The sequence below is a fragment of the Schistocerca cancellata genome, chromosome 1 (genome assembly GCF_023864275.1).
Source record: "Schistocerca cancellata isolate TAMUIC-IGC-003103 chromosome 1, iqSchCanc2.1, whole genome shotgun sequence".
In the NCBI taxonomy this organism is placed as follows: domain Eukaryota; kingdom Metazoa; phylum Arthropoda; class Insecta; order Orthoptera; family Acrididae; genus Schistocerca; species Schistocerca cancellata.
In genome coordinates this window covers 330,818,417-330,837,409 of record NC_064626.1, presented here as the reverse complement: position 1 = coordinate 330,837,409, position 18,993 = coordinate 330,818,417, and the positions used below count along the sequence as shown (strand labels likewise).

At 45.2% G+C, this 18,993-nt stretch overlaps 1 protein-coding gene across 1 annotated transcript in view; it reads right to left on the bottom strand.

Annotated features, from left to right (window-relative positions):
- Positions 1–2,242: 2,242 nt before the first annotated feature.
- LOC126173262 (uncharacterized) overlaps positions 2,243–18,993 on the bottom strand; it is a 60,164-nt gene continuing 43,413 nt past the window's right edge. Inside the window, exons 3-4 of the mRNA XM_049920943.1 lie at positions 13,795–14,139; positions 2,243–2,604 (exon numbers count right to left, since the gene is read on the bottom strand). Coding sequence (XP_049776900.1) covers positions 13,798–14,139 — 342 coding nt within the window. The 3' untranslated portion in view covers positions 2,243–2,604; positions 13,795–13,797. The remainder of the gene's footprint in view (positions 2,605–13,794; positions 14,140–18,993) is intronic.

Here is an 18,993-nt window from a genome sequence, read left to right as displayed (position 1 = left end):
TAATTGTGAAATGCAGAGTAATAATGTACATGTATCGTCAGATACTTGAAAGTATGTCTTCACAAAAATGACCTGTGTAAGTGGCCCTCTTTTATACGAAATTTTGATCCAGGAAATGATTTATAACGCGATCTGACCATATTTTAACGGCAGGTTAAAGAGCAGGTACTGCTTACTTTGTGCAACGGAAAGAATTAGGGGCCTAAATGTGTAAATTTATAGGAGCCAGTCTCATTGCCTGATTCTAAGAAGACATATAGGTCCACGTTGTAGGTGAAGCATGTGCAATGAGTATGTGCGGCTTCGTCTGATGACATCTTTCCGTACAAAACCTGAAATATAAAGACCCAAAACAATCACGTTGAACAAGAAACGACCATCAGCTAGCAGTCTCAGAATCCCCACACTGTCACTTACTATCCAACCTGAGCAGCAATAAGATATCTAAAGGTTTCTGATTACTGCTGTTCTGAATAAAGTTTATACTGATTGCAGTTGCCCAACATTAACATTCCTGCTGAAGGCAGAGTATAGTTTAGAGTTTATACTCATAGTTAAGTCAAGTGCGTAAAATATATAAAATGCTGCACAAATAATAGTACCTTTTACCATGAATTTATCGGTTACGTGGGAATGTAAATAAATCAAGGAAGCTTCAATGCCGTGTATAATTTCTGCGAATGAAAACTTAATCTTGGGTGCAAGCAAGAAAGAAACTGTCAATACTTGCTCCACATGGCATACAAGGCCACCACCTAAGAAGGAATTGAAGAAGTCTACACATATTAGGAAATCCTGAAATAATTTATTCGCATGTAAACGAAATGTGGTGTTTTCAACATGCCTACTAATATATTAATGAAAACCTGATTCTGGATCAAATGCATTGACTATCTTATTGAACAACGAATATTAAACTTGAACACAGCTAAAGTCACAGTAAATAATTGAAAATGTTGACAGGAAACATTACCCAAGTTTCCAAAATGTTAAACGCAGTCTAAAACGCAATTGCAAGTGTCTTGGCAATCCTCTGTGTGAGATCCAAATGCTGAACTAATTCGTTATCGTTTTCCATATAGCGAGCACGAAATTTTTCATTTACAGTCCATAAGTTCTGTAGACACACATTAAGTGTATTTAATGTAATTTTTTGCATTGCCTTCTACGTCCTTAGACCATTGGTCATTAATGCTTCTTCCACCTTTTAGGAACGGTTTTCCAACCCAAGGGTAAGAGCATGCCCCGAACCTCTCTCCGCTTCTTTGGCCTCTTCGACAAGGCCTTTGGCAGAATGAGGGTGACTCCTCAGGCCAGAATCTTTCGGGCACAATTGCTGATGTTTTTTTATTCAAAATTTATGAACAGCTTATGATCGAGCCCAGGACCGAGAATCAACAGCGAACCACGCTACGGGTAGACCACTTTCTTATTTGCTGTGGTGGACTTTTTCACTGGCCTTGGAAGATGGTGGATTCCCCTTTAGCCGCTCCGGCCACGGTACGATTGCTTGTGATAGCACAGTAAGAGTTAAAACAGAACTTTTGACAAAAATATTTAAATGAAATGAGAAAATACTTACACAATTTTTGAATTGCCTTCTGTTGTGAAACATATTTGTTAACTATCTCATCTCAAACAACAATCTGAAATCCCAGGTAGATAAGGTTACATTTGTGACCCCCCACCCAACCCGTTTTCTGAATATTATGCTGATGTATCTAGAAAATGATAGTTACTGGGGAACTCTTTTTTTGGTACCTGATGCCTAGCATTTGGGTCGATTACCTGCTGCTCGTCTTGCAACGTTGCCTCCTCTGTGTTTTAGCAGAGTAACGGCCCCGTAAGTTAGGATTTTTGTACACCAGTCGGAATCACACTGAAAGTAATATTTCTAGATCGGACGTTGAAAATCGTATTCCTTTCGTGGTAGCCGTAATACATGGAAGAAGCTACAAGACAAGGCAACGTGGAAGTGTTCCTTCGGAGTCAATGGTCTGTTTCAATCAACAATAACAAGAACAAACTGTGGAGCTACTTCGTAGATTTTCGCTTGACATAACTTTGGATTCTGATTTACAATTGACTAAGAGCCTAGAGCCAGTCCTGAGTTTAGCGGCCTCCTCCACCTGCACCTGGACGTCGATGTCGAGGCTGTCTGGTCTTCCCTTTTAATTCTACCAAATAATAAATAAAACAGCTCCACAAGAGAGGAGAGCATATATACATTGTTCAAAATAGATATATTCAGATTATTATATATTTTCCTGTTTTATCGTATCTTCTCTCTTATTAATGTTTATATTTATTGTCAATATATTAAAGAACATTAGACATTTCTGCACTGTCCTTGCGCGATGGAAAACGGTAGAAAATGGTCTTTTCACATCACATCTGGAAGTCAGTACCGTTATTTCGCTGACAGACACAAATACACCTTTGCTGAAAGACAGGAAACACTTTCCCCGAAGTTGTGGCCGTCAGCTGTCGCACCTTCCCTTAGGCTTGTGATCAGCAGCCCGGCCTGTGTGTTGCAGGTGATGGCGTCCCTCCACCTCCACTACTTCGCTTTCATCCAGGGTAAGAGAAGTTTCAGTGGGATGCCTGCAACAAAATAAATTTTTTCCTCCCTAATTCAGGAAGTTGACAGACCGGATAGGGTCGAATGGTAGAAAGTTCTGATTTATTAAGAAAAAAAGAGGACAGAAAGAAGATAAACAAATACCCTTAAACAAAATTATAAATATCAGCAGCATTTACTGTGAAGGAAAATGTGTTCATTATGTTTCCAATCCTTTGCCTCCTATTTTGAGAGTTTTATCTTCGTGAAACCATATTTTATGTAGAGGTTCTTCGTGATAAATTGCCGCCAGTGACTGTATCTCACAGTTTATTTCTTTGAAACGAAAATATTATCTCCATAAATCATTTGTTCTGTATTAATGAAAACAAAACAAAAAGAAAAACAATATTCCCATACACTGCTTCGCCAGTTTTCATGTTCCAACTTTCCTCTTCGCTGTGAACATTCTCCCGTCCGACTTTGAACGTTTGGTTGCGTCTGCAAAGTGTTATTTCAGGTCTATGTGATATTAGTTGAAATCAACGTAGAACATTGTGCCACATTAACTGAGTTGGCACCGTGGTACATTATCACAAGGAACAGTAATGCTATATATGAAATCAAATAGAGTTTGGTGTTCATCATTCCACAACAGTGAATGCTACGCACCATTCCGTGGCTTACCCACATGTGATATCCTCATAGTTCTACAGTCGGCAAGGAAATTGATAGCGTCTGTACTGGAGGCCTATTAAAAGGTGGATAAATATGAAGACCTGCCTCCTTTGAACATGATGCCAGGGTTGCACACTGTGGTATCAAGGCACCACTGAAATTCTATATGTACTTTTGCACCTGATGACGATGATAATCGAGATAATGTATTAGTTCAGGTGTATGACAGCAAGGTCCTCCCCACTCATACTAAAATTTTATGAGACGAATGCGGATAAAATGGAAAAAATTATAAAACTTCAACAATAAGTAAAATAACAGGGGTATGAAGCTATGTGTTGGGAGACAGCGCCCTATTTGGAGTGACTGGTGTTAGGTATCCTTCGGCCGGATAGTCGGCTTGACTGACCACAGTTTGGTGTCGTCCTCTGGAAACGAGTCCTTCCACAGTTGCATGGCTCCCTGGCTCAACAGCTGCGAGGTGTGCATGTCATCTGGACTGTTACAGAATTGTTAACTTCTTACTTTCATATATCGATATGCAGACATCTGAGAGCGAGCCATACTGATCCGCGGTCTTTGGATGTGCTCTTAGACATCTCTGCCTGAGGGCGCTTACAGAGTTATTATTAGTCGAGGTATATTGGAATATACATGTGGAAGTTTTTTCTGGAATTGAACTGCTAAATACAGTATGCAGATTTACTGGAAATGGAAATGCCGTGTGGCTAGGGCCTCCCGTCGGGTAGACCGTTTGCCTGGTTCAAGTCTTTCGAGTTGACGCCATTTTGGCGACTTGCGTGTCGACGGGGATGAAATGATGATGATAAGGACAAAAGGACAACATAACACCCAGTCCCTGAGCGGAGAAAATCTCCGACCCAGTCGAGAATCGAAACCGGGCCGTTACGTATGACATGCCGTTGCGATGACCATTCAGCTACCAGGGCCGGACATTTACTGGAAATGACTGAATAGGATGATGATGGGAGTATTTATGGATTTAGAAAATTGTGAATAATTGTCATCCTAGGTAAATCCACAGCTTTGTATACATGCGCGTGGAAAGCACTCGCTTATAAAATTAGTTGTCCTACCGATATCTGTTTGAGCCATTTATCTCATGGATTGCTCATAGCAAGAGAAGTTAGTTCTCCTCCCTCACACACACATTTTGTGAAAGAACAGAGATCGTTTTGGGTAGCTTAATCTTCTGTGTAAAGTAAAATTTTGAATAATCAACCTGTTCAGATTGTTCCTAAAACTAGTCATTTTCGCACATATTGTTCAGACCTTGAAAGGGAAGTTGTAAATTAATACACTGCTATAAAATTGTTGTGGAAAAGGCATTTATAGAACATTGGCACCCATGATTTATATTTCAATACGAGAAATACTATGTTACTTGTGTCGACATTATACGTGGCGGTACATACCCTTTTGAATGACATTTCTAGTTTACCATTTTCAATTACTTTCGCTGCGGCGCTGCTTGCGGATCTCTACTTTCGAGAGAACATTTGCTGTACCGAGGTAAGTGCGGTAATAGTTCAGGGCCATAGTTATACAGATACACTATACATACAGTTAGTTATGATTAGGTCAGATAGCTTACATTAAGTTTGGAAGTTATTTTCTCAATACAAAAAGTACATTTCAGTTGATAGTGTGCTACAACCGTGTGTGAAACATTTTTCATATACATAATTTGTTTTGCAACTTAGCTACGTAAGTGTGCAGTGGACTTCAATTTAAGTAATTTGTGTAATATATTCAGACAAAATTTTGTAATTCATCTGCTGTGCAATGTTTATTGGTTATATTTTGACATATAATTCAGATGCTGAGAACTGTCGATTGTGACGTCAGGCAACACACCATTGTTCACACGACTGCGCAATGCAGGGCTCAAGTAATCACATTTTTCAGTATTTAGTTTACGCTAGACACACAGAGCGTTATAAAACATAAGAGTTACACAGTGATTAGACGGTCTGTAAGTGAGTAGTACATAGTGTAATACCAATTCTCTGCAAGCCTGCTTGGCTGCTTGGTCTGCCCGTTCATTTCCCCAGATTCCCACATGCACTGGTGCCCAGCACAATGATACAACTTTCCTCTCCTCCTGAGGAACGAAACCGACCGTCCATTGTTCGAGTCCTTTGTGTAATTTGTTTTCCTCTGTAGATATATACGCTGCAAAGTCAGTAAGGTACTGAGAGAATCACAGCAAGGGACACTTTTGAGGATTCCTCATTCACTCAAGTGTCTTTACGCCCGCTTGTGGCTTTGCAGTAACTCTTATAGCTAAACTGCACAAACCCCCTTACAGTATTTACGTGGTATCACTATCATTTCCACCACTTCTGATTCTCTCTCACCCGGTTTCTTCTATTCTTAAAATTATGGAAAGTTTCTGTAGGATCAAACTGCTGAGGTCACCGGCCGCAAGGCTTACACACTACTTAATCTAACTTACGCTAAGGATAACACACACCCATGCCCGAGGGTGGAACCTCCTACGGGGCAAGCCGCGCGAACTGTGGCAAGGCGCCCTAGACCACGCGGCTTCGGCGCGTGGCACATTCTATTCGTAAATAGTGCACAGGAAGAAAGTAATATTCTGCACCCATCGAGAAAATACTGATGCTGCGGAACGTAAAGTGCTAACATCCACGTGGGCTGCCGGGATCGATGGACCTTTCATCTCTTGAACATAATACACTACGAAAAAAATTAGTACACCTGGAAAGACGCCGTCGGTTTTGATAGGATGATGGCATATGCCATCTAAGTGAGAGAAGATGTACTGATAATGGTTTCACCGTCGTCGGCCAACAGAGCATAGTGGCAAAGTTACCAGATCGCTTCGTGAACTTCGGTTAAGTTTTGGATTTTGAGGTCTTAAAAACTAAACTCCGCCTGAACAGGCCATGAAGGCCCAACGATACCGACCGGCCACCGTGTCATCATCAGCACACAGGTGTCACTGAGAGAGTATTTGGAGGGGCATGTTGTCAGCACTCCGCTCTCCCGGCCGTATGTCAGTTTACGAGAGCAGAGCCGCAATTTCTCAATCAACTAGCCACTCAGTTTGCCTCATAAGGGCTGAGTGCACCCCGATTGCCAATAGCGCTCGGCAGACCGATCGTCACCTATCCAAGTGCTAACCCAGCCTGACAGCGCTTTGAGGTCTTAACTGTTATTTTCTTATTGATGGGTCTGTTGCGATCATTGCGATTTCTTAGCTGATCTACACTCCTGGAAATGGAAAAAAGAACACATTGACACCGGTGTGTCAGACCCACCATACTTGCTCCGGACACTACGAGAGGGCTGTACAAGCAATGATCACACGCACGGCACAGCGGACACACCAGGAACCGCGGTGTTGGCCGTCGAATGGCGCTAGCTGCGCAGCATTTGTCCACCGCCGCCGTCAGTGTCAGCCAGTTTGCCGTGGCATACGGAGCTCCATCGCAGTCTTTAACACTGGTAGGATGCCGCGACAGCGTGGACGTGAACCGTATGTGCAGTTGACGGACTTTGAGCGAGGGCGTATAGTGGGCATGCGGGAGGCCGGGTGGACGTACCGCCGAATTGCTCAACACGTGGGGCGTGAGGTTTCCACAGTACATCGATGTTGTCGCCAGTGTTCGGTGGAAGGTGCACGTGCCCGTCGACCTGGGACCGGACCGCAGCGACGCACGGATGCACGCCAAGACCGTAGGATCCTACGCAGTGCCGTAGGGGACCGCACCGCCACTTCCCAGCAAATTAGGGACACTGTTGCTCCTGGGGTATCGGCAAGGACCATTCGCAACCGTCTCCATGAAGCTGGGCTACGGTCCCGCACACCGTTAGGCCGTCTTCCGCTCACGTCCTAACATCGTGCAGCCCGCCTCCAGTGGCGTCGCGACAGGTGTGAATGGAGGGACGAATGGAGACGTGTCGTCTTCAGCGATGAGAGTCGCTTCTGCCTTGGTGCCAATGATGGTCGTATGCGTGTTTGGCGCCGTGCAGGTGAGCGCCACAATCAGGACTGCATACGACCGAGGCACACAGGGCCAACACCCGGCATCATGGTGTGGGGAGCGATCTCCTACACTGGCCGTACACCACTGGTGATCGTCGAGGGGACACTGAATAGTGCACGGTACATCCAAACCGTCATCGAACCCATCTTTCTACCATTCCTAGACCGGCAACGGAACTTGCTGTTCCAACAGGTCAATGCACGTCCGCATGTATCCCGTGCCACCCAACGTGCTCTAGAAGGTGTAAGTCAACTACCCTGGCCAGCAAGATCTCCGGATCTGTCCCCCATTGAGCATATTTGGGACTGGATGAAGCGTCATCTCACGCGGTCTGCACGTCCAGCACGAACGCTGGTCCAACTGAGGCGCCAGGTGGAAATGGCATGGCAAGCCGTTCCACAGGACTACATCCAGCATCTCTACCATCGTCTCCATGGGAGAATAGCAGCCTGCATTGCTGCGAAAGGTGGATATACACTGTACTAGTGCCGACATTGTGCATGCTCTGTTGCCTGTGTCTATGTGCCTGTGGTTCTGTCAGTGTGATCATGTGATGTATCTGACCCCAGGAATGTGTCAATAAAGTTTCCCCTTCCTGGGACAATGAATTCACGGTGTTCTTATTTCAATTTCCAGGAGTGTATTTCACCACCAGTTGGTTCGTTGAATTGTGTCTGTTGTTGCTTTTCCTGAGTCGGTACAAGCCTTGCTTGTTTGTTAACAGGGTATCTTATAGGGTGTGAGCCGATAGTGTTTCCTCCCACAACCTCCCCTCCCTCTCTCCCGTCGTCACGCAATACCTAGATGATTGGGTTTTAGCCGACCTCCAGGCCAAACGTCTTCGAACACCGGATAAGTACCATTCTCTTGTAACTTGTAATAAGGCCGTTTACCGGTTTCGTGATACCTTCGGGCACTGCCGACGTCAACGCTCTGTTAATTATATTGGCTTAAGAGACGGCTGCGTCTCAAAATTTGCAATTGCTGAAGCTATGTAATTGGTTTTGGCAGCCTAGTTTCCTTTCGAGCGTTTCGCTGTCATTGTAGAGGCGGTATCTTGCAGTGACGTGGGTATACCGATGTCTAGTTATTGTTGTTTACGCGGAATTGACCTTGATGTGTTAATATTTCTTTTGCCAATCTGTACCCAACGAAAAGGGCTTTGAAAGGCCGGTCCTCTTGTAACATTCTTGGCCTTCCTATTTGGTGTAGTCTTGTGCTCCTTACTTTTAAGCCTTCTGGTGCACCGCTTGTGAGGGAGCAATTCACACACTTGGAAGCTATTATTCATGAGGGGCTATCTGTTTTCTATTTGGTAGCCTTCTTCAACTGAAGCTGTTACTAAAGAAGGTCTGCCTGTTGGAATTAGGTAATTTTACTTAACTGAAGCTGTTATTATTCAAGGCCTGGCTGTTTTCTATTTAATTTTACTTAACTGAAGCTGTAATTATTAAAGGCGAGCCTGTTTGCAATTGGTAATTTTGCTTAACAATATGCTGGATTCTTTTTTGTTCTGGAAAAATGTAAACACGTTATGTTTAAGTGTTAATACAAACAAATGTGGCGCCGTCAGTAGTCATTAGACATCGTGAGATCACAATGGGGGGCTCCGCGGAACTCACGGGCTTCGAATGTGGTCAGGTGATTGGGTGTCACTTGTGTCACACCTCTGTACGCGAGATTTCCGCACTCCTAAACATCCAGACATTCGTAGACCTACTGATTCCGATGTGATAGTGAAGTAGAAACAGCCGGCCGGAGTGGCCGAGCGGTTCTAGGCGCTACAGTCTGGAACCGCGCGACTGTTACGGACGCAGGTTCGAATGCTACCTCGAGCATGGATGTGTGTGATGTCCGTAGGTTAGTTAGGTTTAGGTAGTTCTAATTTCTAGGGGACTGATGACCTCAGAAGTTAAGTCCCATAGTGCTCAGAGCCATTTGAACCATTTTTGAAGTAGAAACGTGAAGTGACACATACAGCACAAAAGCGTACAGGCCGACGTCGTCTGTTGACTGACAGAGACTGCCGATAGTTGAAGAAGGTCGTAATGTTTAATAGGCAGACATCTATCCAGACCATCACACAGGAATTCCAAACTGCTTCAGGATCCACTTCAAGTACTATGACAGGTGGGATGTGAGAAAAGTTTGAGCTCATGATCGAGCGTCTGCTCATAAGCCACATATCATGCAGGTAAATGCCTAACGACGCCTCGCTTGGTGTAAGGAGCGTATACATTGGACGACTGAACAGTGGAGAAACGTTGTGTAGAGAGAGGAATCACGGTACACAAGTTGGCGATCCGATGGCATGGTGAGGGTATGGCGAATGCCCGGCGGACGTAATCTGCCAGCGTGTGTAGTGCCAACAGTAAAATTCGGAGGCGGTGGTGTCATAGTGTGGTAGTATTTTTCATCGAGGGGGCTTGCACCCCTTGTTGTTTTGCGCGGCACTATCACAGCACATTGATGTTTTAAGCACCTTCTTGCTTCCCACCTTTGAAGAGCAATTCGGGGATGGCGATTACATCTTTCAACACGACCCAGCACCTGTTCATAATGCATGGCCTGTGGCGCAGTCGTTACACGATAATGACATCCCTGTAATGGACTGGCCTGTATAGAGTCCTGACCTGATTCATACAGGACACGTTTGGGATGTTTTAGAACGCTGACTTCGTGCCAGGCCTCACCGACCAACATCGATTCGTATCCTCGGTGCAGCACTCCGTGAAGAATTTGCTGCCATTCCCCAAGAAACATTCGTGCACCTGATTGAACGAATGCCTGCGAAAGTGGAAGTGTCATCAAGGCTAAGGGTGGGCCAACACCATATTGAATTCCGGCATTACCGATGGAGGGTGTGCCATGAACTTAAAGGCATTTCTAGCCAGGTGTCTGGATACTTTTGATCACATAATGTACATTCAGCAGCGCATATAGATACTGCCTGCAATTTGTGTTGCGAAACGACCCAGAAGTAATAAATTTAAAGGTCGCATGAAGCGGCATTTTTTACGCGTGTTGTTGTTTATGATCCCATATCACCTGAACTATGACCGGAACGTGTTGTTGCTCCCATAGTGATTGTTGCCTGACAGAAAGGGATATGTATAACATTCAACGTTGGGATGTTTTCGAACGGAAATGGAGACATGAAATGTTTCAAATGGAGCCGGCGGCCAACTTACTTCGTCCTTGCTTTAGATAGTTTTTTTTTCGTTGAAACGCTGTAAATCGAAGTGCCATTGTCGACGACGATCTAGGCTTCATGGTTATTATGAATAAACTTTTGGGGTCAACTTCTCAGGGCATGTAGATCAGTCCGTAAGATACCGCCAGTTGGCGGAATGGGTTAGGATGTCATAAAACCAAGGAACGTGGTACCTTATACGAATGCCATGCGAATTACGAAAAGTGTCTACTTTGTTGTGCAGGATGGTCTTCCGTTTGCGAACTGCTTCAAGTACTTTATCCATATGGAGGGAATCGTAGAATTCTACGATGCGAGTAGGCCTATAGTGGCTGGCGCGAAGTATTCATATGAGTATTTTGTAAAACTTTTGTGTGGGACTGGCAAGATCTCAGACCGAGATTGCATACCATATCCACACCAAAAGCTTTCATCCTCAGAGAGTATGTTTATGGAGAAAGGTTTGCCCTAAGTGACCTCATATAAGACACCGTTACCCCTTCCCAAGGGGTATTCCACCCATGCAGTCTCAAGTTGGTAGGCATCGAGGGGTGTTTCTTGCTAGAACAGATGGCTGCAGTCTTGGCAGGCTTTAATTGCACTTTATTGGTCTTACACCAAGGGGCTGTGCATCTAGTTGATATTGCAGGCGTCGAATGTTGGCGCGAATGTGTCTTCCGCTGGCCATAAAAGCCGTAGCATCGGCAAACTGTGCAGTTTGTACCCCTGTGACAGTTGAAATGTCATTTACGGGACACTGACTCTCTGAGTGTTAACAATGAGAAGAGAAAGTCACGGGAAGTTTTTGGCGGGTCGCCGTTTGATGGAGCTGAATTCAGAATCTTTGCATATGGCGGCAGTGGCAAGAAGCTGGAAATACGAGTTCGGGTAGGTCGGCATTCGGAATCTCCCAAAAGAATCGATGCCGCACCTTCCAGAACAAAGTTCTTGAGAGGTTTTGGATTGGCGGAATAAAGTACGCGGTCTGTGATTGGCCAAATGGCAATCTTGCAGGCTTACGCCCTAAAGAGGCGTGTAAGGATTAGTTCTGGACGTTAGTGAGAAGCTTCTGATGGTTCGTTTCCTAAATTTTGTCAGAGGAAGTGGAGTGAAGTTTGTGTTGTTTGGTAAAACTTTGTGGATTTATCTTGAATTAGTGTGTATATGGTAGGAAGGCCTAGAAAGTTTCCTCTTACGTGTGTGCTGGGAACGTATCTGCCAGCGCCTGAGATGACACGGAAATCTTTGTTCTGGAGAAGCTGCAGTCGGGTTGTGCTGTGTCTGACACCATAGACGAAACCTCCGAGCCATATTGCATGACTGGAAGTGTGAGCTGGCGCCGGAGGAGAAGTTTGCACTGAATGGCTATTCCGTTGCGTTTCAGCAGAGGATATAACCTACAGAAGAGGGCGCAGCCTTTGCTGCGGCGGTGAGGTGCCTGTTCCACGTTAGGCGTCGACCTATTTCGAGGTCCAGGTGAGTAACTGAACTTCTCCAAGTTAACTCACTGCCGTCAGGGAGCTTGATTTTAGAGATGAAATAGATCGCCTGGCACTTGATAGGACTGACCATTATTTTGAGTGGTTGCACCACTGGCTTATCTTATCGAGATGTTGCCGGAGGTGGCGGTGTGTAAGGACAAGGCTGCGACCACTTCTGTATATAGGAGTGTCATCCGCATAGAGAGCAATTTCTCCGCCAGTCTGCCTAGGGATGTCATTCGTATATATGGTCTAAAGGACCAGACGTAAAACCGAAGTAGAAAGGCGAAGGAAATGTTTTTTCAATGTGACTAGGAGCGCAGACTAGGAGCGCAACGCTAGCGTCCGACTCCAGCATGCGGCGTCATAGCACATCGTCTCCCGAAAATGATGTAATTGTTACAGCAACGAAGTACGAAATTCATACTGGATGATACGTGCGTTAGTTTAGATCGATTAATCAGTCACTGTGTGTTAACATTTCGGTAATGATTTTACTCTTTGAGATTCTGTTTCCGATGCGCTCAACACCGACAACTCAGTTCCACGATTAGCAGTCAGTTAACACGATTCTATTTTATGAATAGTTTTCCAGTCCTTTCTCTTTGAACATCCACAGTTGTCACAGTTTCATATGTGTATACGCACTCATTCCCCAGTGAAGAGTATTCGACTCTTCTGCTGAGCAGTCACTGAAGTCATAATAATAAATCAAAGTGTGGTGTCACCGCCAGACACCACACTTGCTAGGTGGTAGCCTTTAAATCGGCCGCTGTCCGTTAGTATACGTCGGACCCGCGTGTCGCCACTATCAGTGGTAGCAGACCGAGGGCCGCCACACGGCAGGTCTAGAGACACTTCCTAGCACTCGCCCCAGTTGTACAGTCGACTTTGCTAGCGATGATTCACTGACAAATTACGCTCTCATTTGCCGAGACGATAGTTAGCATAGCCTTCAGCTACGTCATTTCCTACGACCTAGCAAGGCACCATTACGTTACTATTGATGCTGTAAAACATGTACCGTCAAGAGCGATGTTCACCAATTATGGATTAAAGTTAAGTATTCCAGAAAATACGTACGTTTTCTACTAGTCTCATTTCCGTGTCCTGTTCCAGACCTCACGCCAGGCTGAGTGAGCTTAAACGCGTGCCTTTCGGCTTCCTTCATAGTGGATTGGCTGTCTTGCCAGTCCACAACAAAAAGTAATTTTTAGCACTTGTTTTATTATAGTAACTGATAGTTCCCATGCCTAACCCAGCAGTGTAGCTTCCTGGACTCGGGTAGGCGCGCCGGCCCCGGATCGAATCCGCCCGGCGGATTAACGACGAGGGCCGGTGTGCCGGCCAGCGTGGATGTGGTTTTTAGACGGATTTCCACATCCCGTTAGGTGAATACCGGGCTGGTCCCCAGGTTCCGCCTCAGTTACACGCGTCGCAGACATTTGAAACACGTCCGCACCATTTCCCGATTTACACTAGACGCAGACAGCTGGGGTACACTGATTCCGTCTTGGGGGGTACGGGGTAGCGGCAGGAAGGGCATCCGGCCACCCCTAACACTAACATTGCCAAATCCGTTATAACCACGCCCACCCTGCGACAGTTGTGGGACTATGGCGTAAGCGAAAGAAAGAATAGTTCCCAAGCCTACTTAGTAAGATTGTTAATGTTTAATCAGGGCACACAACTACAGTTGACGTGTTAGGGCCAAGCCTTTTCTTCCATTTCCGTGCACACAATTCCTTTACGTATACGTGGACCATAGTGGGATATTCAGTGCATATGTGTGGCAAAACAGATCGACTAGATCCTTCCTTACCCTAGTGGCGCTTTGCAGTGTACCTGTTAGAGGTCCAGTGCGTAGACGTGGACGTGCGTGTGCGGCTCCTGGGGCAGGTGGGCGAGGCCGGCCTGTTGGTAGGGCAGGCTGTGCAGGCAGCGCATGCCCAGCTTGTGGGCGAGGCGCGCCGAGTAGGCGCTGGTGCAGACCACGGTGAGCAGCGGGGCGCCGGCCTCGCGGCCCACGTCGGCGGCGCGCCGCAGCAGCTCGAGGCCCAGGCCGGCGCCCCTCAGCGAGGGGTCCACCGCCAGCACCGACACGTCCAGCGCCAGACGCCCCTGCAGCCCGGCCGCCGCGTGCGCGCCGCCCACGACGCGCCAGATCTCCGCCATGCGCTCGTCCCCAAACTGCGGGCGAGAGCCGTCCTTGTTCCAGCTCGTCACAGTACAGCCTCTCGAACGTACGGCGCGTTCCACGGGAACTACTTCTGGGGAGGCAGGATCCTATCACTGCGTACACCCTGACCCGTCCCTCAGACCCTGGTAGGAGTCAGATGGCGTGTCGACTTTAGCTAGACCGAAAGAGTTAAGGGGCTCCGGAACGCCCTATACTTGCAATGTTAAAATAACGCTTATAAATTACATCTTTCCTCACAAAGTATTTGAGGTAGGAAGTTGAACTTTTTACAGATTATTTATTGGAATATGGGCTACAACTTAACACAGGGATTTTACAAAATTTTAGTTCAGTTATTAAAGATGATTTTTTTCAATTGTAATGAAAATTCACAACATTTTTTTGCAATTTTTTATTTATATATTCAAAAATATACAGTTTTTTTGGAAAAAGGCTGTGTTAAATTATGCAGAAGGTACTGTGTAACATTTACTGAAAGTTTGAAACAAATATGTTTGGAAGAGCCTTAGAAGATATGTAATTAGTATGAGAAAATAAAAGTTTTGGGAATCGAGCGACAAAGATTGGATTAACTTTTTAGTGCATTCCAGGTCCATAGGATGGATTATCTTCATCCTCTGCAAACTCCTCCTCCAGCTTCCTCTTGTTCCTCCTCCTGTTTACTCTTGCTTGTATTTCTAGACTCTTTGCAGCCCTGTCTGCAGCCCGAAGGCGTTCCTTGTCTAAAGCAAGCATCGCTCGTACCATGTTAGAACCTATCTTCATTCCCATATTTCTAAATACCTTGCACGTTACAATGTTGCCATCATTGAAAGTAGCAACAGCAACTTTACTTTTACTCATTATTATACTTCAACAAAACAGAGACTCAAGAAACAGAATTAATTACGAATATTTTCGAGATAACGACAGAGTAAATAAACATGAAACAATCGACAATCACACCAGCGATATATATTGAACCATCACAGGTTAGCCACAACACATACTTTATCTCACATCACTAAAATGTACCTGATGAACACGGACGTTAATAATAACACCATTTGACACCAGTTTAACAGCGCCACAGTGGGTCACGCCCATGTAGACCACATTCCAAAAAAAATTTAAAAATAGTTGTAGTCTTCGGAATTGAATAAATTATATATCTATTAAAAGGTAATAGTCTGCAGATTCAGAAAACGCAAAAAGTAAAAATTGAACTTTTCATGATTTTGAGCCTTTCCGGAGCCCCTTAAGAGCGACTTTGAAACGAAATCCAAGAACATCTTTGCACTATTTACCACTTCAGAACTAGTATGTCAGTAGGATCTTGTAACATATCACTTTCTAGCCAATCGTGTGTGCTAGCTTCGTTCGTGTTTGTTGTCCTCTCAACAAGTTTCCGGCTGGATGGGAAGAGTTTTTCTTGTTTTGTTTATTTTTTTGCATCATGCTCCATGACAATATTTGTAACATTACATGTATGTATTGTGAGTGTGTTTTTTGTGCGAAATGCAGTGTAATGTTTATATTGTACGATGATGATGATGAGGGGGATGAAGATTATGAGGAGAAAAGGGTGGGGGTGATTCCCAGCGGCGGCACACAGCCTGCTCCTCGCGAATTGCACCAAGAGGGCCACCAAGTTGAACGTTCCCATCTGACGGATGGATCACCGTCAACAATGGCTTCACTTCATTAGACAATACAGAGAAGCTTGGTATTTAAACCAGGACTGTGACAGTGAGAACTTTCGCCACGACCAGGATTCGAACCGGTTTACACCAGATCCAACGCCACCGCACAAGAGTACGTTAGAGACCATGGCCACGGAAGTGTGTGGCGAAGTAGTTTCCCTCATAGTAAATGGCATTTTGTAAGAGCGAGTATTTTCACAGTTCTCTCGGTGTCTCCACCACCCATTGCTGAAAAGGTTCTTAATATTATGTGAGGAGGCAGCACTTTGCAGAAGCTGGGAGAGCAGTAGCAGGAAATGGGCAGTGAGAACGCCTACGATATGCTCCTGATCCCGATTGGCTGAAACTTCAAACAGTTTCGCGGAGCGGTATCGAGCTCTCGAAATCGTGGAGTCGACAGGCAACCGTCGTTGGTTTAAAGTGGCAGGTGGTGACGCTCTGCGAAGGAGTTGGTGCTTCAAAATTTCAATTTGGGGTTGTGGAATTAGTGATGTTCCGTGATCAGCGAAATTACTTTTCCAGTATGGTAAGCTTGCGAAGCATTCGAAAGTGCGTTCTGTGCGCGTCCAATTCTGCTTAGGTACGGTACTTCCTTTTCTCACCGAATCTTGTGGATTAGTGAGCATGTACTAGTTCTGTCAAAATAGACGTCAAAGCAGATCGTGGAGCCATTATCTAGCCGGAGGTATTGTTGAGTAAAAGTACAGCCAGGGTAAATTCTTGCCAATAAATTTCATTTGTTGCCATGCAAAACTGCGTGTGGTGTCTGTGTGAGACTTTTTTCTTTATTGACACTGCAATGGTTTGCTGTTTTCTGGTGATGACTTTATCTGCTAGAGTTATTAGGGATCAGTTAGGGACTGTGTATGAGCTGTTAGCGGTGAAAGTAAGTATTTCCAAAGGGGGGAGGGGGTCGTTATGCCCACCTTTAGGAAATATTGTAATATTCTTATTTTATATTTTAAAATTTATTGTGGTATAGAAAGAGCGAAAAAGACAAAGACCGTATGTACATGTGTGAGAGAAAGAGGGACACAGTGGCACTAGAAGATAGCTGACAGTGGCAGCGCAATGCCAGGAAAAGAATGAAGGAGAGAGTGCCAGTGACAGAGGAATAATGAGAGACAGAGTTTACGACAATGACCACGAGGATGAGAGAGATAATGACAGTGAGAAGAGACAGCAGCAGTGGGAAGGTGTGAAGGAGTGGCATTAAGAGGGCGCTGGAGCGAGACAGTGGCAGAGTTACACTGAGAGGAGACAGTAGTAGGACAGAACTAAGGGGACTGTGGCTGAGAGATAGGAGACAATGACAGACACAAAGGGATAATGACGATGAGTTGGGGTGAATGAGTGAGAGAGAGGATGAGGAAATGGAAGTGGTGGGTTTGAGAGAGCGATGGGCTAGTGGGTATACGAGAGTTACAATTAGGACAGCTTGTGGGAGTGAGAGGTGTCTTGCACTTTGAAAAGAGCACGAATACGCTCGAATGACAATATTTTTGCGAAAATTTTTGGAGGTGCTGAGGAAGATAGAATAAGGCAGTTGGTATCCTGCTTGTTAGAGTTTTTGAAATAAATAAGAACGTATTCGCACCATTTGTGCTCTGAGAGGAGCATTTTTCCGCTGATATCATACATTCCTGTTTCGATGTGGTGAGGTCCTTGGTAGGTTCGACACCCTCGGGCGGGACCCCCACGGATTTACGCCAACCACGCTGGAGGTAGTGCTAGGGACCTTCACATGATTTTCTTTCACTCTTACAGGTTCAGTTTTCGTATTCTAATGTATTATTAACGGTTCCCGTCAGATAACCGAAGTTAAGCGCTGTCGGCCTGGGCTAGCATTTGAATGGGTGACCATCCAGTCTGCGGAGCAAACGGGGTGCATTCAGCCCTTGTGAGGCAAACTGTGGAGCTGCTTGATTTAGAAGTAGTGGCTCCCGTCTCGTAAACTGACATACGGCCGCGAGAGCGGTGTGCTGACCACATGACCCACGATATCCGTATCCAGTGATACCTGTGGGCATGAGATGACACTGCGGCCGGTCTGTACTGTTGGGCCTTCATGGTCTGTTCGGGAAGAGTTTAGTTTTTAATGTAGTATAATGAATATGAGTATTTTATGTAAAATGACTGTAGGGTATATTAATGTTACGTGGAATAAATTCAATTTTTGACTGATAAAAAACATGTTAATCACACTGGCATAGTACAACACAGCGTCACTCACATAGTATATATTACAAAGCGTGAAGTAATTGATGTAGATAAATCCTTGATTTTCTGGTATACTTTCTTTAGACTACCCACACACACATGCCAAGTTGTATAGTTTCCTTTCTTGTGTATTAGGGAAGTCAGACACGTGAGTAGTTTTATAAACATCGACAGGCATCGGCGGCGATCCAGCTGCGAATGCAGAAAACGCAGTCTGCAGCTATCAGAACGTATTGTTTGGTGGGAAAAGATCGGTCCAATAATTTGTGTAGCACTAATTGCATTCCATGAACCCATTTCCTCACCAGTGCGAGGCTCTTAACGTAACTGATGAGGATTTTCAGAACTATAATGGCGTTTGTCCTGTACATTCTGGTACGTCGATAACTACAGCCATACCTCATCCAAAGGCCTCTCGATCGTGAACAGACTTCAATAGTCAGTTGTACTGCTGTTCAAATGGGTCAAATGGCTCTGAGCACTATGAGACTTAACATCTGAGGTCATCAGTCCCCTAGGCTGCACACTGTTTAAACCTAACTAAACTAAGGACATCACACACATCCATGCCCGAGGCACGATTCTAACCTGCGAGCGCAGCAGCAGCGCGGTTCCGGACTGAAGCGTCTAGAACCGCTCGGTCACAGTGGCCGGCTCTACTGCTGTAACAATTTCTAAATTGGTCAGTCGATTCACTACCATTTCAGTTAGAGCGTGTGTAGTATTGTCAGCCGATGCTGCAGACACTCCAGTTTGGGTTCCTAAAAGGCAAAACATTTTTCTCGGAATAATTCCCGCGTATGGATAAATCGATACGCCACCTCGCAAAGTTTAGGGAATTGGCCGGAGCGCATATGACTGTCAAATCTGCTTTTCCCGGCATTCGTTCCAGCGTAAATTACATCTAAGTAAAGGAAGGACTGCGTTGTTTAATGAGTCGCT